At 46.3% G+C, this 23,711-nt stretch overlaps 1 protein-coding gene across 3 annotated transcripts in view; it reads right to left on the bottom strand.

Moving 5' to 3' along the window:
* Positions 1-5,597, bottom strand: part of NOL4 (nucleolar protein 4) — a 262,828-nt gene extending 257,231 nt beyond the window's left edge. For 2 of the 3 annotated variants that reach the window (XM_060243837.1, XM_060243838.1), the window contains exon 1: positions 5,262-5,597. In XM_060243837.1, the coding sequence (XP_060099820.1) occupies positions 5,262-5,543 (282 nt within the window). In that variant the 5' untranslated portion in view covers positions 5,544-5,597. Of the gene's footprint in view, positions 1-4,466; positions 4,627-5,261 lie in introns of those variants that run through there. The other variant, XM_060243839.1, reaches the window with a different exon arrangement.
* Between the last annotated feature and the right edge of the window lie 18,114 nt (positions 5,598-23,711).

Here is a 23,711-nt window from a genome sequence, read left to right as displayed (position 1 = left end):
AGTGAAATTGATGTCCTTTCTGGTATGGACCTTTAGTTCCATATGGATCTTTAGTTCAGGTTAAAGTGTTTTCTATACTGGTATGTATTTCACATATGCCATTAGTTTTCAGTGCTATCTCTGCACATTACAGAGGAAAGTTTGTAGCAATCATGCATTGTGGTTGCCAACTCAAGGTTAGTGAATTCCTGGAGATATGGGGAGGAAGCCTGGGAAAGGTGGGTTTAGGGGAGGGGAGGGACCTTAACAAGGTATAATACCATAGATCCCGCCCTCCAAAGCAGCCATTTTCTCTGAGAAAAACTCAGGAGATTAGTTGCAATTTTGAGAGATTTCCAGACCCCACTTGGAGGTTACCAACCCTTTCCACAATCCTAAACATTTGAAGGAGGTGGCAGCCACCTGTAATAGCACCATAAAATAACAGCAACACAACACCAGCATAATCTAAAATGTAGTTGTAGTGCCAGATCTGACTTTGAACTCTTTATGTTACACACACTGTTAACTGTATACCCTTAGTGCATGTTTTCTATTTTAGCACAAAGTTTAAAGTGTCAGTTTCCCAACACTTTTTCCAGAACAAAAACTTGTGTTTAAAATGACAACTAAAGAATTCTGGACTTCATTGTTCACATCTTCATTACACACAGTTCTGAAAAAGTGTGATAACTTTCCCCATGCATGTGTGTGTGTGTGTGTGTATGTATATGTATATATATATATATATATATATATATATATATATATATATATATATACACACACACACACACACACACACATAACTTTACTCCTGTCTCTGACACACATACGTTTGTAATATTTGAACTCTCCTTGACTACAAGGCAGGAGAGTACTGTAGTGTCCCTTCTGGGCATGGAGCAGGGTCACTGGGGATGTATGTGTCAGGGGAAGATACTTGTGAAGTTCCTGCATTGTGCAAAGGATTGGACTAGATGACCCTGGAGGACCCTTCCAACTATATGATTCTATGTCTGGACAAAGTGTACTTCATGAGAATATATTTTTAAGCAAGGTCACTCGAGCACGAATGAAGGCATTAGAAAGTTCTTGCATAGCTTGCCTTATTAATTAGCTGAACTTATTAATGCAGACATATTCTTCTGAAACTTGTGTATTTCTTCTGATATTAATGGATATCAATAAAACAGGAACTTGACTTTCCATAGTTTCTGTAGACTTATAGCTGGCCAAGATTTACTTACACTATAGATATTAAATAATGATTAAATAATAATCCTTTGCATATTGGACTACACATCCCTGATGTAGCCAATCCTCCAAGAGTTTACAGGGCTCTTCTTACAGGGCCTACTGTAAGCTCTTGGAGGATAGGCTACATCAGGGGTGTATAGTCCAATACACAAAGGAGTTCCTGCTACCAAAAAAGCGCTGATAGTTGTTATTTATGTTGAATTTATTCTGCATACAGCATTTTACAATCTTTTAAAGAATAACCCTCCTAATTTAAATTGAACATGTGGCTTCAAATGGCAAAATATAATTATGGCATTATCAATATTACTGAATTTTCCTTCTTTCTAGTTTATTTTCAGGAAAAAAGTGCATCAAGCAGTCAAAGATCTCAAAGAAGCTATTCACAAAATTGCATCACAGGTTCTATTACTAAGTGATGGTGGTGCTACAAGTTGCTAAGTGATAGTGAATACCAACTATTAAAACTTTATATTATTCCTTGTCAACCATTTGGCACCATTTCCCAGCCTAATGCTTCAGTGTAAGGCCTTTTGATTAGGCATCATTTCACCATTGTTCTAAAGTTCAATTTGGACTTAATGAAAGAGAAGAGATGACAAATATAACCAAGAGAAAAGAGTAGCAAAGGTATATTGTTCACTGAGCTGTACATACTCCACTGTGTGTTGTCCCACTGCAAACATAAAATGGCTGTATTGCAGGATGTTGTTGCCTGGTGACCAAAAGTGTATCTCCTACACTACAGAGGGATATGAACATTGAGAGACTGCTTTGCTTCTATTGCTCTCCAGAAGCAAGACACTGAAATGAATTAAATCTACATTCAACAAGCTAAATGTTCCCTTTCTCTGTATGTTGTTGCTTAAACCCCGTGACTGTGGATTGTTCTCTAAGCAACAAAAGGCAAAGAAAGATGAACTATATGACCAAGTGTTTTATTCACTGTCCAGCCATTTAATAAACAGACTAGGGGTCTGCTACTGAAAGCCTGTAAGTTGTCCTTGCTTCAATGAAGCTTGTGTTGTGTGTCTAGTCTGTTCCAGTGCAAACTCCCACCTGTTATCAGTCTCTCTTTCTTTCATTAGAATCAAGTAGTTAATTAGCCTCAGCATGTCCTCTCCCCTTCTCTCTTTCCCTTTAATGCAGCAGTAATAATGTCTAATTACCAGCAGCAGTGGATTACAGAACCTTCAGGAGCAAATCTCTCTGGCTGACAGCAAAGCTTAGCAACAAACCTTAAAGCTTCAAGGAAAGAACAATTCTAGACAATGAAGATGAAGAGCATTTGCTTATTGTTAGCCATTTGCTTACTGTTAGCCAAATGGGGGCATTAAAATTGTTGTTGCATGTCTCATATGAAATACAAGGGGTGTGTTTATTTTAACCATAATTGTCAATGGTGAATGACTGTAAAGAAAAATATATTTTACCTACACTGGCTTTTCAAATGGTTAAAAAAACTTGTTGGTTGTTTTAGTACAAGGGGCTGAAAGTTAACTGTCCTATGCAGTGTAGTAGCTGTATGCAGCAATCAACAGCTGATTTCAGCCAAGAGTGATCATAAGTGACTAAACCCTTTTATAACTTATGTGGAATGGATGACATGGTGAGCTTCTGAAAAATCAACTAAAGTATCTGCCCATGGTGCCAGAGAGTAATATAAGATTACTCACATACACTTTGAAGGCTTGGGAAAATTAAAATCACTTTGGAAAGTCAACCATTGATGTATATGCAGTATGCCTTAGATAAAGCTGAAAATGTCATTAAACATCACTAGCTCTAGTGTCAAAAGGTATGAAGTTAGTGGTTCAGTAGCCATCTGAGTGCTATGCAATCTATTTTAAGTTTATACCATAGTGGAACAAATTACAGAAACCAAATACTAAAATGCAGAAAATCTGTTTTTTAAAAAAAAAATCTTAAGCAAGAATGTTGAACCACAATAATGCATACTGTGCATGATCCAGTGTAACATGCATAATTTCATGCATGACTACACTTAATTATGTCCATTTAATGTAGAGCACAAAAATGGTAAAAATGTTTCATGATATATTTTTATTATTATGTCATGATGCCTCTGCAATATTGACCTAAATAACAGTCAGAAGAATCTTAAGAACACTTTCCCAGAAATAAGCCCCAATGAATAGAGCTGAGTAGGAGTCTGTGTAAACTTGTTCATGATTACTCTCTTCATATCTGTTAAGAATAAATTCTTAAAATAAGTGTGACAGGTACAGAATTTTCCAGTCCAGTCCAAGAAGATAACCCCTTAGGTGAAACAGCTAGTATATCATGAAAAAGTATGGCCACAGAACTGTGACAGTATCAAGAGCCTAAATAATGGAAGACTCAATATTCTTTTAGAATAATTGGCATAAACACATGGAGTTTTTGAAGAACCCAAATTTATCTTTGTTAAATCGAAATTATCAGTTAATTACATCTTGTCCCAGAAAAATAAGACTTTATTTAGCTTTGCCTATACAGTAGCCAAAAAAAAAATCGCTATGAGAAATAAAATCTGTTGATCACAAATAAAAAACCTGGTCCAGTGAAGGGAAAAGTTAATAAAAGCAATCTGATTAAACCAAAATATATATCTATAGTTTTGGTTTTATGGCTATTAATACTTTAACTAAGGTAAATATTGTAGTCATAACTTTATAGTGGATGCAGTCCCTTGTAGGGATAAGTGGTTTTTGCACAAGAGCAGTGCTCAGTGGCAGACTCAAACCCAACAACTTCCACAGAGTAATATGATATTCTGTGTTTAAAGTTTGTTCTTGTAGGTAAACTTAAACTCAAAAGCCAGCAGAAAGACATGCCATTCTAACTATTTAGTTCTGCAGTCCATATTCATAATGTAAACCATTTTCTCAATACAGTTTCATAGTTGTACTTTCAATAGTTTTATATACAGGATATATATAGGAATAGAAAGGTATCTGGATCTGTTGCTACTGAACAAGGTACTTGCATGTGGTCACAGAATTTCCCTCTACCACATGCACCTAGCTACATTATCATAAATCCTACGAAATCTTCATGATCACCAACATTTCCTCTAGTCCAAAGCAAGATTCCAACTGGTAACAAGACTATGTTTCAGCAAACCCTCATACCAAAGAATACTTTCCCCCACTGCACACGTTTTAACAAACCGAGCTTAAATGTAAAACTCAAAACGCAAGAATTGGCGAGGAAATGCAACCTACTTGTAACCAACAGTTCCCATCTTCTAAACCCGCAAATTCTGTAGCGTCTGCCACCAATACAACGCAGCATAATAGCTAGCTTTTCAGCTCCAGCCTCTGGAAGGCTTGCTCTACTTCTGCGATGGCATCAACTGAGAGACTTGAGCAAGCTCAGAGAGAGAGAGAGAGAGCGCAGTTCCCCCATTTGGTCATGTGCAAGCCAGCCTCTGGCTCTTTTGTTGATTACCCCGCCGTCCTCTTTCCGCAGCCAGCCAGGCATATCCCTGCTGCCCAGGGATGTGGGCTAACAATGAAAGAAAAGAAGCTGATATCCCGGGGAAACCCCCCAAATCAACAGCCAGCCCTTCCCGTTTGGCCTTTTGCCAGAAGGATCTATCGATCAAAAATCGTCTAAGCATGGACAACGCGTGGCTGGAGGACATGGCACCGACCGTCCCCCTCCCCCTTCTAGAACTACCGACGGAATAATACATCTTCTCCATCCCACCCCCACAAAAGCAGGGAGAGGGAAAGACAAGATATTCTACAGGGCTGTGTTGTGTGTATTTGTTGGGCAGGAAGCAGGAAGGCTCACAAAGCCCTAAGCGGGGGGGGGGGGGGGGGGGGAAGGTGCCAGGCAAACGAAGCACTGGGAGGGGGGCCATTTGGAAAGGGAGGGGGGAGAAGGAGCCAACAGCGTGAGCCAGCTTTGGGGGGGGGGGGGGGAGGTGGCAGCTCTGTGGCTCCTGCTGCTGCTGCTCCGACTTTTCCTCCCTGATGTGGCTACAGGAGAAGGCAGACAATTGCTCTACTAACCGTGGTCTTGACTGGCACGTAGAGGACTTGCTTCCCTCCGCCTCCACCAGCAGCAGCACTACCACTGACCTCGTCCGGACTGCCCAGCTGGAAGCCTTTGGATTTGACCCAGAATTTAAATTTGGCATTATCCGTGGAGCTGGTTTCGGAACCGTTCAGGAGCTGGACAATCCGCTCGTATTTCTTACGGGTCACCGTCTTGGTTTTGCCCGAGTCCCCGTAAGTCCTGAGGCACCAGTCCTGAAACTGGCGGTACATGTCCCGGTCGCCGCTCTCCATCATCCCCGTGCGAGACACACACCCCTCGACGCACAGCTGCACCGGGCCGGCTCTCCCGCACCGCCGCCGGGGCACCTGTTCACCCCGCCGAGCTCATGGAGAAAGAAGCCGCCGAGGAGGAGGAGGTCCCGCCACGGGGCTCGGCGGTCAGTTCCCCAGCCGCTGGCCAGCCCTGCTCATCCCCCCGACTGGAGTCTCTGCCCCCCCCCCACTGACCACCCACCTCCGGAGCCAGGCGAGCGGGCCAGGCGGGGGCTGCCTTTGCCTCCTTGGCTGCGGTGCCAGGCAGGACTATCCCAGCGTCTCTCGAGGGTTCTGCCTCTCTACCACGGAAGCCCTGGCCCCTGGCCGCTCAGCAATAGCCCAAGAGGAGAGGGAGGAAATAAAATAGCATGGAGTCGGATTCTTCTCTCTTGGGCATCGGCTTCAGCCTGGATGGTGCAGGTTGCGGGGGGGGGGGGGGGGAGAAAAGCCCACCCTCCACCCCAGCCAGCCAACCCTCGTCTGCCTTCCTGTGTCTATCCTGGAGGACCCTGCTTCTCCCTGAAGCAACCTCTCGGGGTAGGATGGAGAAAGCGCTGAAGGGCAAATGGGTCTCTCCCCCCCCCCTTTATTATTCCAGAGCAGGTCTCCAGGCGATGGGTGTGAAGATGGTGGGTTAGAAAGTTCTTCCCTGCCTCAGAAAGCCAGTGCGCATCTCGGAGAGAAATCCCGACAGAGCATTTCAGAGGTTCGTCTCATTCCAAACCTAAAAATCTGCTCAAGGGACTCTTGTGGTGGGTTGTCTTTTTTTTTTTTTAATGGATCCTATTCCACTGCTTTCGTTTGGAAAGGCTCTTAAGGTACAAGGTTCGGTTGGGACCGAGGGCGGTTTGAGATCAGAGCCCGGAGGCGGCTGTCGGCTGTCTCCGGGGCTGGCTCACGCAGGACTCCTCCAGGCTGGACGATCCTCCTCTCTCTGCAGCCGCGGCCAGGCATTCGAGGAAGTTTGGCGTCCCGATGCGCGCTCAGAGCCACCGCCTCCCCTCCCAGCCGTCTGGATTATTGTCCCTCCCCCGGCCCCAGTGGCCGCGGGCACCCCTGGAGCTTCTCGCCGCCTTTGGGCCAGGCCCCGCAGCCCCCCTCCACGGGCGCCCCAGCGCTAGTCCAGCCTCTCGACGACCCTCCAAGCAGGCGACTGCAGGCGGCCGCTGCTGCTCCATCCGACATCTATTTGCCGCCCGGGGAAGGGAGTTCCCATCCTCCTCTCGGCCGCGCGAGCCGCGGCACACTCCCCCTCTGTCTCTCTGGCGCTGGCTCTCGGACCCGTCCAGTCCCAGCTCCTCTCTCGCCGCCCGCAGCCAACCCCGGCTCCCTTCAGAGCCCCCCTGGGGCTCACGGGTCAGACCGGGAAGGCGCCGAACGGGTCTGCCTCCATCCGCAAGCAGCCCCCGGGAGGGAAAGGAATGGCCCTGGCACCTTGCGCGCGCCGCGCCTCAGCCTTGTCCCAGGCAGGCACTTGCAAAATGGTCAGCGCCCGCCTGCTTCTCCCGCCTCCTCCCCCTCGCCTCCCTTCCCCCCTCCCTCCCTCGCTCCCTCCCTCCCTCCTCCTCCCTGCCAGCCTCTCTCTGTTCAGTGGCTCTACTGGAAGGTCTCGCGGCGCAGGAACCGGGACTGACAGCCGGCAGCGCAAGCTGAGCGCGAGCAAAGCTCCCCGCTAAACCCCTCTCCCTCTCCTTATCCTCCCCACTCCTCGCCCGCCCTCATCTGATTGGCCGACGGGACAAAAGTTTCTGTGGAGACGGCTGAGCGGCGACGTGACGGACAGAATTGTCCCATTTAGGGATGCCGGGCAGTGCGCATGCTGCAAAGCCGGACGGCTGCAGGTTAGAGAGCGCCGCGCGGGCGGCAAAGGTGGCGCAGGGGAGGCAGGCAGGGGAAGGATGAGGCAGCTCCGGAGCCTCTCAGCCACAGCCAGGTGGGGGCAGGGGGAGGGGCGTGCGAGGGGAGCGTTTCCATGGAGACTTCTCCCGGTCTAGCCTAGCCTCTCTTCCCCCTCCTTCCTCCTCTAGCCTCCCATCAGATCAGCTGACACATCATTAGCTTAGGACCTAATTATTACTTATTGGAGCAACAAATGAGCGAGAGGGCCAGCTGCAGGAGGCTGTGAGGGGGGATTCCCCCCTGTGTCGAGGCCGAGGAGCCAAGGGTCCCGAGTGGCTCTGCGTTAACTTGCAGGGCTCCAAGCTGCTGCCGCCGCCGTGGCAACGCCGCTCCCCCGCCCGTCTCTGTCGTGCGACTTTTGTTTACTTGCAGGGGACCAGATGATGCCTCTCACAAGACGCGGGACCCTGGACCGGAAGGGCTGCTGCGACTAGAAGGGCCCAAGGCGGCGGCAGCCCGCCTGTTTTTGCTGCCGGCGCCAGCAGCTCCTGTGCAAAACACGTGGCAGCTGTCAGTGGCCAATTGGGCCCGGCGCTTCTCTTCTGTTGCCTGAGCCCTCGCCCGTCGCTGCTGAGAGTGTAACAAAACACCACTCTGGGGGGCGGGGGTGGGGATTTGATTCCCAGGTGCTCAACAGTCTGGTGCTGAAGAGGGGGACCTCCAGAGAGCATTCAGGAAATCAGCGTCTAGCCTTTCACATAATGCTGTGTAATTGTCGCACTAGTGAGGCGCCCATTTCTGAGCATGTTCTCTCACGAGACAGTTCCACTGAGTTTTGAGGGAAACTGTTCCTAGATACATGTTTTGAGCACAAAAAGAAAATAAATGGTTGATCACACAGCACAATTTTCTTTTGAATGGGACAGTGCTACACATAATGATGCTAAAAAACAAACTTCAAAGTATAACCTAAAAGACCTGGGAAACTAGATACTTCTTTTTGTTTCTTTCTTTTTGAGGGGGGCAGGTGAGGAATTTAGGTTGTGGCCCTGTTCATACTTACAAGGATGTAAGCACCACTAACCGCTGTGGGACTTTGGCCATTTTGATTATAGTGGCTTGACAAGGGCCACATGGTCAAAAATTGTGCCCAACACTAAGTTCACTGCTATTGTCACTTTAAAGTCAAGGCTTCTCTATCATTAATTTTTACTGAGCATACCTCAGAAAGCCAACCATTATTGTTTTGCTTCAGGTTCAGATTCAGCCATAACTGAAAATGTTCCATTCTGGTTTTGGCCAATAAAAATGCCAATAAGCAGCCCAGCACACCTCAAACCATGTGGTTCAGTTTGTATGAGAAACTATATTCACATTACATACTAATATGTGATCCTTTTGTTTTCATTGTATTGCCCAGTGAAGGCTCCATTACCTCTTTCTTGGAGTTTATGGCAGGCTGCTGGCCTGTAAGCTGTAGAGTTTTGTGAGCAAAAATTCTACTTTGTGAGCTACTGGGATTAAAGCTGTGAGCTACTGCATAAATTAGTTTGCTCTAGGGCCATTTTTTTTCCTGAGCCAGAGCTAAAAAACCGTGAACTAGCGCACACTAACTCAGCTTAGATGAAATATGGGCTGTTGGTGAGTTTCCTGGAATCATCTGATTGGTCACTATGGAAAAAAGGATATAGACTTTTGGTCTGATTCAGCAGGATTTTTGTTGGTGTTCATTACATTCAATATTTTCAATTGAATGTGCCATTTCATAATATTTTCCCCCTTCAGCCTTATTCTTGAACCTATCAAAGTGCTGTACCTTAGTTTTAAATCCTTAAATGGCTTACAACCAGGGTAGTCAAAGGACAGCCTTCTTTCATATCATCCTGCCTGCCATATTAAGCCCTGTCTTCTGTGTCTCCACTCATGGATCATGAAAGCCGGAGATAGGGCATGTTCAATGGTTGTGCCTTGTCTATGGAATACTGTTCCGAGGCCCGTAGCCAGAACATTTTGAATGGAGGGGCCCAGGAAATAAAAAATTTGGTGGGGGGGGCTGTGGGACTTGGCTGCTTCTTCCCTCCAGTGGCCAGCCCTCCTGGCCCCAGCAGTGACCCATTTGCATATCAGGCCACACCCCCTGACACCAAGTGAGCTGGAACCACGTTCCTGTGTGTTCCTGCTCACAAAAAGCCCTGGTACCAAGATTCTTTTTGTGTGATGCAGGAGTACTTGCACATATTAGTAAAACTTCATAAGAACGTACAAAGAATCATGCTGGATCTGACTGAATGCCCATGAGGTCCAGCATTCAGTTCACACAGCGGCCAACCAGCTACCTTTCGGAAGCCCACAAACAGGCAGACTGCAATAGCATGATAAGTAGCCATTGACTTCTCAAGCATCCATGAATTTGTCCACTCTTCTTTCAAAGCCTTCCAGGTTGGTGGCCATGACCATATCCTGTGGCAATAAGTTCCACAAATTAACTATACCCTTGTGAGTAAATGCTTCTTTTTGTCTGTCCTGAGTCTTCCACCTTTCAGCTTTGCTGGATGAGCCTAGTTTCTGGTATTATAGGAAAGTGAAAATAAGTTCTCCCTGTCCATTCTCTCCATGCCATTCATCATTTTCTAAACCTCTGTTATGCCTCCCCTTTTCTCTAGGCTAAACAGTCCTAAGTATTTTAACCAATCCTCATAGGGCAACTGCTGTAGTCCCCTAAACATTTTGATTGCTCTTGTCTGCACTTTCCAAGCTCTACAATATCCTTTTACATGTGCAGTGACCAGAACTGTACACAATTTTCTGAGTGTGGTCTCACCATAGATTTGTATAAGGGCAATATGATAATGGAAGTTTTAATTTTTATTCCTTTTCTAGTTGTGACCAGCATGGGATTTGCCTTTTTCATAGCAGCTGCACATTGGGTCAACATTTTCATTGAGCTGTCACTCCAAGTTCCCTTTATTGTTCTGTTGCTACCAGTTCAGATCCCATCAGTGTGTATGTAAAGCTGGGATTATTAGCCCCAATATGCATCATTTTACACTTGCTCACACTGAATCTCATTTACCATTTTAATGCCCTTCTTCCAGATTGAATAGATCTTTTTGGAGCTCTCACAGGCCATCTACTAGCTCATTCCTGTTCATATGTTTATTGATACTTACAAAGAACTCTAAAATGTTAGTAAGACAAGACAACTTTGCAGAAACCATGCAATTTTTTTATTCAGCAGGGCTTGTTCTTCTATATGCTTGACAATTTTACTTTTGTTACCTTTCTTTCCATCAATTTACATATGAACATATGAAACTGCCTTATACTGAATCAGACCCTTGGTCCATCAAAGTCAGTATTGTCTACTCAGACTGGCAGTGGCTCTCCAGGGTCTCAAGCGGAGGTTTTTCATGCCTACGTGCCTGGACCCTTTTTAGTTGGAGATGCCGGGATTGAACATGGGACCTTCTGCTTACCAAGCAGATGCTCTACCACTGAGCCACCGTCCCTCCCCTAACCCTTACCTTACCTTAAGCTAACCAGCCTATAATTTCCTGGATCCCCTTGGACATTTTTTAAAAATGGGAGTTACATTAGCCACTCTCCAGTCCTCTGGTACAGAGGCTGATCTTAGAGACATATTTCATATTTTAGTAAAATATGCTGTAGTAATTGCACTCAAGAATGGAGACAACTGGCACATACAGTAAGATTTTTAAAAAAGAGAAAACAGAAAAAAAAGCTTCCCAAGGCAGAACTCCTCCGTGTATCCTTCAACTTATTGTAGCAGTTCAAAAAGTAAATACTTAAAACAAGCTGCTGCGAGCCACTGTTTAAAACTGTTATGTTAAATAAAAACCCAGCAATAGGTTATGATAAAATAGTAAAATTAGTTAATAACTTGCGGAGCGCTGTGAATTAAAGCAGCTGCCTCGACGCCATCTTCGCTTAACCCTCCTCCTGCTATTACAGTTGTTCTGCAGATGACCATAGGATTGCCCTCGTATTTCATATTTTAGTTAGAAAATCAGCAATTTCACATTTGAATGCTTTAAGAACTCTGGGATGAAAATCGTAGTCCTGGTGATATGTAAGTTTGCAATTTATTATAAGTTCTAGAACTTCCTCTCATCACCACTATCTTCTTAAGCTCCAAATCTTCCCTTCCCTTCCTAAAAAGGTCTGGGTAGGAGTAGACCTTTTAAAGGTTCCTAAGATATTTGCCTTATATCTTCAGTCGTAAAGTCGAATGAGAAAAAATCATTTAACTTTTCAGCAATAACTTTATCTTCCTGTAGTACTCCTTTAATTCCAGGGTCATCCAGTGGTCCAACTGCTTTCCTAGCTGGTTCCCTGTTCCTCATGTATTTCTTTATTGTTGGTCTTTATGCGTGTAGGAATAGGTTCCTCAAAAGGGTTTGGGTTTTTTTGGCATCCCTAATAGTTTGCTTACATCTCCTTTGTACAAATTTATGTTGGGTTTTGTTTGCCTTATTTGGGTAAGCCTTCCAGCTTCTGAAGGAAGTATTTTTCATTCCAATTAATTCTTGTTAGCCATGCTGGTGAACTCTTAGACTTTGTACTACTGTAAAGTACTGGGGTCGGCGCAGTAAGAGACCAGAGTCGGAGAGTGATTTCAGCAAGCTTTACTTCAGGAACACCAACACAAACTGAGCTCTATTCAAACCTCCTGCTCCTTTATACAATTCTTGCCCCCTTCTGATTGGACCTTAACTATGTACATGGATTGGCTATTTACAGAGGCCTAAGGGCCTATCAGGGTACAGTATGAGCCTAGATGTTGATTGGCTACTTATGTTTCAATCCTTCCCCTGATTGGGCATGCTTAGGCCTTCTCTGGAACCCTGGTGTGGAGTACAAGCTTGGCTTGTTCAGCTTCCCTCCAAAAGTAACAGTTCCCTCCAAAAGTAACAGTTCTCCATTTGAACCTAGGACACAACACCCCTCCCCCCATAGTTCCAGCTATCAGGTGACATAGTCCTGGAGATATGCCGGAGGGCGGCGGTCTCGTGTCGAGCGTCGGAGCTCCGAGGGGACTGGGCGTTCCGACTCGGTTGGTGGTTCCGCGGCTGCAGAGCTGGAGAAATCTGGGACGGGGGCCCCGGGAGACCTGGGTTCAGCTGCGCGGTCGGGGGTCTCCTCCTGCTGGGCCGAAGTGGGCTCCATGGAACCCTGTTCTGTGTCAGGCTCACGGGGACTTACGTTGTCCGGATCTGGAGCCTCTGACCTTGGCTCCCCGGCAGGCAGGCGACCACGGAGTTGGTCGATGTGTCGCCTCAGGAGATGTCCACCCTCCAAAGTCACTGCATAGGAGACCGGTCCGGTGACGTGGCCCACCTTTCCAGGGAGCCAGGCGGGGCCAGTGGTGGCATAGTTCCGTGCCCACACTGTCTCACCTGGGTAGAACCCTCTGGGGGCTTTAAGGTGTTCCGGCGCCGGTTGCCTGTCTGGGGCTCGGTCAGGGTGCAGCTTGTCCAGCAGGGTGGTGATGCGGCGGCCCATGAGGAGTTCGGCTGGACTGCAACCTGTGGAGGTGGTGGGTGTGGTCCGGTAGGCCATTAGGAAACACGCCAAGTCTTTTGGCCAGTCTGAGGGGCCCAGACGGTTCAAGGCCTCCTTTGCCGTGCGCACCATCCGCTCTGCCTGGCCATTGGTGGCTGGATGAAACGGGGCAGAGCGAATGTGCCTGATGAGGTTCCTGGCTAAGAAGTCCTGGAACACTGCGGACGTGAATGCTGTGCCGTTGTCGGTGACGATGGTCTCCGGCAACCCGTGGGTTGCAAAGATGGCCCTCAGAGCCATGATGGTCGCCTGCGATGATGGCGAGGGCACCTGGACCACCTCCAACCACTTGGAGTATGAATCCACTAGTATGAGTAGAGTCCGCCCATGGAAGGGGCCAGCAAAGTCCATATGCAGTCTTGACCAGGGGGTTTTGGTGGATTCCCATGGTTGCACTGGGCCACGTGGGGGGTCAGGCCTTGACACCTGGCATGTCGGGCACCTTTTAACCCAAGCCTCAATTTCTGCATCGAGGCCGGGCCACCAGACATAGCTCCGTGCGAGAGCCTTCATGCGGACTATGCCCGGGTGTGCCTCGTGCAGGGCTCTAAGCACTTGGTCTTGCAAGGGTTTGGGGATGACGACTCTGTTGCCCCATAGTAGGCAGCCTTTGTGGGTGGATAGTTCATCTTTCCGGGCTGCAAACGGAGTAAATTCCGGCCCAGTCGAGCCCTTGGGCCACCCCCTCCCCACCCAGTCCAAGACACGGGAGAGGACTGGATCACGAGCGGAGCGGGCAGCAACGTCGCGGGCGAGCAATGGCCTGTCCGGAAGCATGTCCATCAGTAGGATCTGATGAGCCGGGGCTGGATCGGGATCCACGTCAGGCAAGGGCAAGCGGCTCAGGGCGTCAGCATGGCCCATTGCCTTGCCCGGGCGATGCACTAGGGTGTAAGTGTAGCCGGCTAGAAAAATGGACCAACGGAAGACCCGTGGGGACAACACCTGAGGGTCTGCCGGTCTGATGCAAAGAGGCCCAAGAGGGGTTTGTGGTCCGTATAGAGGGTAAAGGGCCGGCCGTAGATGTAATCATGAAATTTTTTGACACCGGCCACAACTGCCAACCCTTCTTTGTCGATTTGGGCGTAGTTCCGCTCCGCCGATGAGAGGGTCCGCGAGTAGTACGCGATAGGGACTTCGGTCCCATAAGGGAGTCGGTGGCCCAGAACTGCCCCCACCCCATAAGGGGATGCGTCGCATGCCAGGACCAAGGGCAGGGTCTCGTCGAAATGGGCAAGGACGGAGTTGGACATCAGGAGGCCCTTGATATCTTGGAAGGCTTTAGCGTGCTGGCGGCCCCACGCCCAGGGTCGGTTCTTGTCTAGAAGCCGGTGCAGGGGTTCGGCCACCGCTGCCTTGTGGGGGAGAAAAGCATGATAAAAGTTTAGGAGGCCGAGGAAGGCCTGGAGTTCTTGCTTGTTGGTGGGCGCTGGAGCATCTCTGATGGCACGCAGCTTGGTGTCAGAGGGATGGACCCCCTGGGCATCGATGGAGAACCCCAGGAATTCCACCCGATCCACACCCAGGAGGCACTTCTCCCGTTTGACCTTGAGGCCGGCTGTTTCAAAACGTTGTAGGACTCCTCTAAGGCGGGCGGCGAATTCTTCAGGCGAGGCTGCCGCGATCAGCACATCATCGAAGAATGGAGTGACTCCGGGAAGTCCTTTTAAAAGAGAGTCCATGAGTTCCTGGAACAACCCCGGAGCCACACTCACGCCAAATTGCAACCGCTTTACTCTAAAGGCCCCCCGGTGGGTCACAATTGTTTGGGCGTTGGCCGTGGCCTCATCCACCGGCAGCTGTTGGTAAGCTTGGGCCAAGTCCAACTTGCCAAAAAATTTTGCGCCGGCTAGGGTGGCTAGAACGTGGCTGACGATGGGCACAGGGTATGCGTGGGCCTGAAGAGCCTTGTTGAGGGTGCACTTATAGTCTGCACAAATCCGCACTTCCCCACTGGGCTTGACTGGAGTCACGATGGGAGTTTCCCAGGTTGCATGGGTGACAGGCTCTAGTATTCCCTGTGCAATCAGTTTATCCAGTTCCTCCTCAATTTTAGGCTTGAGCGCGAATGGAACTCGCCGCGCTTTAAGCCTAATAGGCCGCACTGTGGGGTCGAGGTGTAGTGTAACCGGGGGACCCGTGTAGCAGCCCAAGGTGCCATCGAAAACGGCCGGGAACTCTTCACAAACCTTGTTAAAGTCCACTCCGACAGTCTTATTGACCCCCCTGATCTCTATTCCCAGGGGCTTGAACCAGTCGAGACCCAAAAGGTTTGTAAGGTGGTTCTTGACCACTAGCACTTGTAGCTGGCCCTTGAACCCCTTGTATTGGACTGGGACCGGGCCCACTCCCAAGATAGGCACCTTATTCTTCTGGAAGTCCACTAAGGTAAACCCTGGGTCCCTGAGACGAGGCCTCAGCCTGGTGGGGATTTTAAAAAATGTCTCTGCCGCTATAATAGATGATGCTGACCCAGAGTCCACCTCCATTTGGCAGGGCACCCCCCCCCCCCGATCCCTACATTGATCCGGATTTTGGAGGGCCTGACTGGCGAGGGTAGGTACTGTACCGGGTATGGGTGGGCGTGGAGAGCGTCGGTCTCGAAGTCTGGCTGGCCCTCGGAGTGCGCAGATCTTTGCGGGACGCGTGCTCGGGATGTGGATCTGCAGGCACAGGCGATGTGGCCTTCCTTGTTGCAGAGTCGACAGGTGGCATTTCGGAATCGGCAGGTCTTTCGCTCGTGCTGGCCCCCGCAGCTTGCACATGCAGGTGGTGTCTTGTGTCTCATGCCCTGTGGGGCATGGGTGGTCTTCCTTCCTGCTGAACGATAGCCGGTTTGTAGAGCTTTGTCCTCGTCTGAGTCCTCTGTAGATGGTTCAGGGTTGATCTGGTGTGCCGCAGCCTGTCTTGTCAGCCGTGGCTCTGCTGATCTGCCCTTCTCCCAGCTGGTGGCCACATCGATTGCCTTTGTTAGGTCGCACTCAGAGAGGGACAGGAGTTTCTGTACTAGTTTTTCGTCCCTCAAGCCCCATACAAACTGGTCAAGAAGGGCTTCATTGAGGTCTGCGAAACTGCATCGGCTTGCCACCCGGCGCAGGCTTGTCAAGAACGCCATCGTGGTTTCGCCTGCCTTCTGTGTCCTTTGTCGGAAGTCCCAGTGCCGGGTGAGCTTGGTTGGCTGGGGCTGGAAATACTTCTCCAGAGCGCTGATGATGTCGTCCACCGGCGTCTCTGAGAGCTTCCTGGGTTGGAGAAGAGCCCTGGCTAAGTCCACGGTCTCCGTGCCACACGTACTGATAAGCAGAGCTCTCTGCATGGTAATCTCTGTGATCTTCCGGAAGGTCAGGTATGACTGGAAGCCTTCGACCCACGAGTCCCACAGCTCGGGGCGATCGATGCTAAAGGGCTGCAGGAGGTTAGCTGAAGCCTCCATTCTTGGCAGCATGTCTGGGCGGCTTGAGAGATGGGGTGTGCGCAGAGCGGAGGTGCGGACCCAGATGGCTTGGATTTAGCCACCTTTCCGTGTTCCTGGTTCTGTTGCTGGTTCTTACTAGCATCCCATCCTCGTCGCCAGTGTAAAGTACTGGGGTCAGCGCAGTAAGAGACCAGAGTCGGAGAGTGATTTCAGCAAGCTTTACTTCAGGAACACCAACACAAACTGAGCTCTATTCAAACCTCCTGCTCCTTTATACAATTCTTGCCCCCTTCTGATTGGACCTTAACTATGTACATGGATTGGCTATTTACAGAGGCCTAAGGGCCTATCAGGGTACAGTATGAGCCTAGATGTTGATTGGCTACTTATGTTTCAATCCTTCCCCTGATTGGGCATGCTTAGGCCTTCTCTGGAACCCTGGTGTGGAGTACAAGCTTGGCTTGTTCAGCTTCCCTCCAAAAGTAACAGTTCCCTCCAAAAGTAACAGTTCTCCATTTGAACCTAGGACACAACAACTACCTTTCCTGAGCTGTGCATACATTCTAACTGAGCCACTAGTACTGAGGTTTTGAGTAACTCCCAAGCCTTTTCAAGAGATTTGACTTTTCTTTCCAACTTCTTTTTTTTTTTACCAGATTACGACCATGTTGGAGTTTCCTGGCACTCTCCCACATATGTGTAAATTAAATTTGATGCCATAAGGATCACTGTTTCCAATCAGTTCAAGCATCTCCACATCTCACACTAGGTCCTGGGCAGCACCACTAAATCCAGTGTCTCTTCTCCTCTGGTTGGTTCCACAACCAGCTGTTTTAGGGCAGTCATTCAGGGTACCTAGAAATTTTGCCTCTTTGGCATGGTTGAAACACACATTTATCCAGTCAATAGGAATTTAATTAAAGTCACCCATTATTACAACTGCTTGTCCTTTGGATGTATTGAGCATTTTGGTCAGGGAGCCAATAGCATGTTCCCAGTATTAAATTACTTTTGGGACCCAGTATTATCACCTACAGTGATTCTGGGTAGGAGTAGACCTTTTAAAGGTTTCTAATTTGTTCATTTTTAAGGTTTCTGGTTCAATAGACACTATGCTCTCCTTGACATACACAGCAACACCACCTTCTGTATGCTGTTCCCCTATAGCATACATATCCAGGGATAACCATATCTCACTGGTTCTCTCTCTTCCACTAGGTGTCTTATGTTTGGTGTATCCCTGTTTTCCCTTAAAAGCAAGCACTCCAGTTCCCCCATTTTGGAGTCGGAGGCTTCTAGCATTTGCACAGAAACACTATCTCATTGTGTTTGTCTCTAGGTATCTCTGGCATGTGTCTTTTCCACTCCAGCCTTTTGGCCACTTTGACTGACTATTCTGCTGTACCTTAGCCTCACTTTCCCTTTCTGCCCAATCCTCATTTGTGCAATCAGAACATTTTGCCCTTCATCCCTTTGGGACAAATCTGTCCAAACTGTATGTTCTTCAGCTGCAGTCCACTTTTCCCCACAGGTTCAATTTAAAAGTTGTTCCACTACCATTTTATGTTATGCTCCAGCAGTCTGTTTGTGTTCAAGTGGAGCTCATCCCTTTGGTACAGGGCTGGATTGTCCCAAAATGTTCCCCAATGCCTGATCAATCTAAAGCCCTCCTCTCTGCACCATTGTCTCATCCACACAATGAGACTCCCCAACTCTGCCTATCTAGCTGGTTCTGTACATGAACAGGTAGCATTTTGGCAAAAGCTAATTTAGAGGGCCTGGCTTTTAGTCTCCTATTTAACATTTAACATCCTATTTGGCTTCCAGAACCTCACAACTATACTTCCCCATATCCTTGGTGAAAACAGGCACTATGATTCCTCCCCAGCACTCTCTAGCAAAAGAACCATGGTGCAGTTGGGGAAGGGACAAGTTATGTTTTATAAATACAAATATGTTCTTCTGGAACATATAGAAGAGGTATAAATGAACTGAAGGAACCCAACGGTCCAGCACACTGACCAAAGCTCAATTATTTTTAGAAAATTTCCTAATTAAACCAGAATTAAGAGTAGAGAGGAGTGCAAAAAGAAATAAAGAAATTGAACTGGAAAAATTCATCTGAGATTTTATTTTGCTTCTCATGACAAATTGGCAGACATTTCCAGTTGAGAAAAGCTTTACACTATGGCTGCATTCACATGTACATCCCACCCCCTCACTCCTGATTTCTCAGGCCAGTAATTGGGGAGGAGAGAGTGTCAATCCTATATTTGTTTTATCTGCTCTGATCCTCTGCCTCCATAGGGATGCTATTAAAAGATTTTGCTGTCCTGGGATGTATTGAAGAGAGACCATTAAGTCATCAGCCAATGCAGAGACTGTTGGCAGGATGTGAATGGCCAGTTGTGAGGTGGACTTTTGCCCATCCTACTGGGTGAAAGCCAGCTGGAAGGAGCTAAATGCTTTTCTGGCTGGAGATTTCTATGCTTCCCTTTGGGAGGGCAGTATAGTTGCTTGAGTCTGGTTAGTTTTTTTAAAAAGAAACTATATGCATTAACTACATCTTACACTATCTCAGATTTTATTTTCCTTGGGGAAGATTGTTCAGCAGATGGTCACATCAAGTTGTCTGCTTTCTGGAACTCCAGCAGTTGGACTGTTGTTGTTTTTTTTAACTGGGCCTGGAACTAAGATTTTGAGCTTTGGTCAGTGATCTGTGTCCGGAAATTAACAGGAAATTATACTGCACTATAAAATCTCTCTGCAGTCTTTGCTATTAGCCATAACTACAAATGTATAGCACTGCATGTGCTGACTGCCTCCGAAAGTTCCATGCATATGGTTCCTATGTATTTATACCCAAATGCATGTAGGCTCCTGTAAAAGTGATCCAGGACCCACTATTTTTCAGTACTTATGGCACATCCGCATGAACAGGAGCCTACATTCATAGGTTCCATGCAGTCTTTGAACACATGGAATTAAGGGGTAAAGCCTGCTGGTCCAACCCCTCTGTGCATTCATGTATCTCCTAAACAGGGATATTGATCACAAGGTATTGGTGGAACAATTTTGGGATGTGATGATTTTTCACAGGATTTTTCCTTGCATGTTTATCTTTATTCATAATGACAAGATTACAGAGTAGTGATAGATAGTTATAATCCTTTTGCCTAGAGATGCCATATACCTGCTGGCTCAGCTTGCGTCATGTTTGTCAGATGCAAACAGAGACCTGACTTTTCAATGATTTTTCAATAGTTTGTTGATGTTTTTGTGAATGCTTAGCTGGTTATTTTGTTGAATTTCTTACTTGCCAAGCACCACAGTGCAATTGGCTTTTCACACATGTGCATTCCATACACATCAATTGTGTGCTACTCCCTGCCCCCATCCTTACCGTGTAATGGGTCCACTCAGCAGGCAACTGTTTAAATAGACGATTAGTTGACTCACAAATCAGTCATCAATAAACACTGTGTTTCAATAAAATCCTACTCTTTGGTGTTCATCAGTAACGCTAATGGCTGCGGATTAGTTTGAATTGGCAGCATCTTCACACATGCTCAGTTTTGGGAAAGTCCAGTGCAGACTGGTTGACAGGCATTCACAGCTGCTTAGCATGAACCAAACAGATTGAGTTATCCGCTCATATCTGATCACTAGCTTCAGTACATTTGACAGTTGAATGTGATAACAGCAAAATTCACAACATTCCTACTCTTGTCTAGTATGGTTCCACAGAGCTCCATCTTATGCTTCTCCTGTTGCCACGAGTGGCATTGTGTGGATTTGTGGTCAAGTTGCAGTTATGTACTGATGACACCTATCTTTTTAATCTAGTTTAGGACCTGAAAAATTCATGCTTATACCCTGGGTCTACTCATGGCCAGGGATGACAGAAGGCGAATTCAGATAAGATGAGAAGTAATGAATGACAATAGTCTTTATCAGGCCTCGGATTCAGTGGGAGCTCACAGGAGCACAGCTCCTGAACCTTTCTGAGAGTTCCACCTCCTCCTTCCCACCTTGTCAATTGAATAGTAGGTGCAGCTGCATAACAATCCTGGATGAGCTCCACCACCTATTTTTCTACAAAATGACCTCGGGTCTTTATCTTCAAGAAGATAGCAACAGTTTAGATATCTGGAATACAGGTGCTAGCAATGTGCAGTCTTCTAAGCTCAACTAAGAAAGTGTTTTCAATTTAAAGAATTTGGAGGCCAAAATGGAACCAGGATTATCAGGGTTTTTTGGAAGCCATGAGCATGTTCAATTTATTTCAAGTTAGGAGGACTTGCTAGTTTTTCTTTTAGATTTAGAAAACCTTATTTGTGTCACTATCACCTCAAAGCATGACCACCAGATTTTAGTCTGTTTTAGGCTACCATTGTAGAATGGTTGAAGGCCTCAGCTGGTACAAAACATGAGTCACCCACTGAGAAAAATACAAATATTCCAGCATCACCACTGGCTTCCTAAAAACTTACAATGCAAGATGCCATTTTAATGCCTTAGAGCTGTATATCTATCTGTTTATCTATAAAACCATTCTCTCCTCAATATTCCATTTTAATCTCTAAATCTAATAAGGATGTTTTATTTATATGAATATATGAGATTAATAGAGATAGTTTCAGAAATTATTGCTCTACAACTGTGGAATTATCTGTCTTTGCCCAAGACTTGGGTCAGTCACAGTTCTCTCAGAGCTCTCTCAGCCCCACCTGCTTCACAGGATAGAGACTCCTTTGGGTAATAAAGGTCAAGGTGTGCACATCCTAGAAATAACAATTTATCCTTTCATTGCTACCTAATTCTGAAAGCAAAACTAGAGCATATATGCAAATAGTAGGCAGATCTCTGACTTCTGCTACAACTTTGTCATACCTTCACATCATACTATTCAACATTTCCCCAACTCTCCTCCCCATCACTGAATGCCATTTGCATGCTGGGAGGGGAAGGACCCAGAACATTATGACATCAGGCTACAATCAAACTGTACTCTGAATGAGGAAACAGGCTTTTGAGGCAGCAGATTCATGGTTGAACATGAATCTGAAAGTAAAATCTCCCCATCCCTTCTTGGCTTACATGATATACACCAAAGTAGGCAAGCTTTGATTCTCATCCCTGCTGTCTTCAGCACTAAGGACTTCATTTCTGTAGCATCTGTACATTACTGTTTTATGGCTTGTTTTCCCTAGTTTGGCCCAGTGCTTAATCATGCTGAGAAGTTTTTTCTCGGAGACTTCCGGGGAGGAAAATGGCGAGCTGAGTTGTCTCTCACATCGGGAGCAAGCTGAAGGTCTTGTTCGGGGTAGTGGAGAGAAAGGTCCAAGACTTGCACTAAAAACTTTGGAAGAGATTTACCTTGGCTGAAAAGGAGCCCTGTAGAGGGTTCCTTTGAGGCTTTGAGGGGTCTCAGAAGTTTGCATAGTTATCGTCTGCAAGATCTTTCAGAGCCATTGATTTGGCATAAGCTCGTCAGGATCCTAACCTTCTGGGACATTTCTAAACAACTAAAGCTTTGGAAGACCAGTGGAACTTGGATAAGTGGAGAAAAAAAGGTACAGAAGCTCTTTTTTCACTCCGGAGCTATTTACAGACTAAAGGGACGTATTAAAGGTGGGAAGAAGGGGAAAATATAAAGCTTGCAATTAGAAGAAGGAAATGGAGAAGTTTGGACTGTTTTAATACAAAAGACAGTGTTAAAAACTGCTAAAAATTGAAAAGAGATCATAGTTTTGTCTACTTGCGGTTTGCGGTTTGTGAAAAGTAAACAGCCACGTTGCATTGGAATATACTGGAACAGTTCTACAACACTTCTGAGCAAGACAGGAAGTGCGTCAAGTATCATGAGATTTCCATGAGAGTTGAAGGTGACAGAGACAGGAAGTAGTAAAGAAAAAAGCCTACTCTACATCATAGAGAAACATCGGCAGCCATTGCTGGGAGGTTCAATTTAAAACATTGTTTTAAAAAGATTTGGGACTTTAAAAATTGACAGAATCGACGAGAAAAAGGGTAAGAGGACAAGAACTATTGACTACATTATTGGTGGGCTCCTGGGGTGACTTTAAAAGGGAAAAAAAAAATTTTAAAGGGGAAAAAATCGCGGCCGCCATTTTGGAATTTTTGAAGACTTTTTTTGATAAATATCTTGGCTTGCGAAATTAGGCTTGCTGGAAAGGGCAAGCTCTGCTTTATTGAATCTGACTGTCAGATTTCAAATTGGTGAAGTCAAAAATTTCGTCATTTTTTTAAAGGGGAAAAATTCTTTAAAAATCTATATCTGGGCCTGGGAAGCTCAGAAGAAAACAGAACAAAGTTTAAATAAGAGAGAAAATTCAGACCTTTTGAACTTGGTAGCCAAATTTGTAATTTGCGAGACGGAAATTTTTGGTATTTCTATTTTATCTCCCTGCTCCTTGCCTAAATGTCAGAGCCCAGGCAGCCCCGAACAAGAGCCCTCTCATTAGAAAAAATGCAGGACCAAATGGAGGCTATGGAAGCCAGGATTATGAAAGGAGTTAAGAAAATGATGGAAGAAATGAAGGAAGAACGTGTCACAGTAATTAAAAAAGAAGTGGATGAGCTCAAAGACCAAATTGGGAAAATAGACAAGAAAGTACAGGAGGTGGAGGAGAAAGTTAAAATACATGATACCACCTTGCTGAAAGTCCAAGAAAAAGTGACGATCCACGACTGCAAATTAATGGAAAATCAGATACGCTTGAGAGGAGTACCTGAGGAAGAGAATGATGATCTGAAAGGATATATGATAAACATAATTGCAGAATTCTTAGATGAAGACCCTGACAAGACTAAAAGCATGTATGATCACATGTATAGAGTCAATTCGTTATATGCCAAAAAAAACAACTTACCAAGAGATGTCGTTGTAAGATTCATGACAAAGGAAATGGTGGGAAGGATTATGAAGAAAAACTTTGAACAGTCATTGACAGTAAGAGGTAGCAGAGTGAGAATTATGAAGGAGCTACCTAAAGAAGTGATAAATGACAGGAGAACATATAAAAAGTTGACAGAAAAATTGAAAGACAATGGCACAAGGTACAGATGGATAATCCCCGAGGGTTTGAGCTTTGAACTTCAGGGGAAGAGAGTTACAATTACAAATGCCAGAGAGTTGAGGAGATTTTTTGAAGAAAATAAAGAATTTGCACCATGATGGATTACAAATTATTGTCTTGGAATGTTAATGGACTAAATTCACCACAAAAAAGAAGGGCAACTTTTCATTGGATTAAGAAGCAAAATTGTAATATAATTTGTTTGCA

This window comes from Heteronotia binoei, chromosome 7 (genome assembly GCF_032191835.1).
Source record: "Heteronotia binoei isolate CCM8104 ecotype False Entrance Well chromosome 7, APGP_CSIRO_Hbin_v1, whole genome shotgun sequence".
Lineage (NCBI taxonomy): Eukaryota > Metazoa > Chordata > Lepidosauria > Squamata > Gekkonidae > Heteronotia > Heteronotia binoei.
This window is presented reverse-complemented; position numbering and strand designations above follow the sequence as displayed.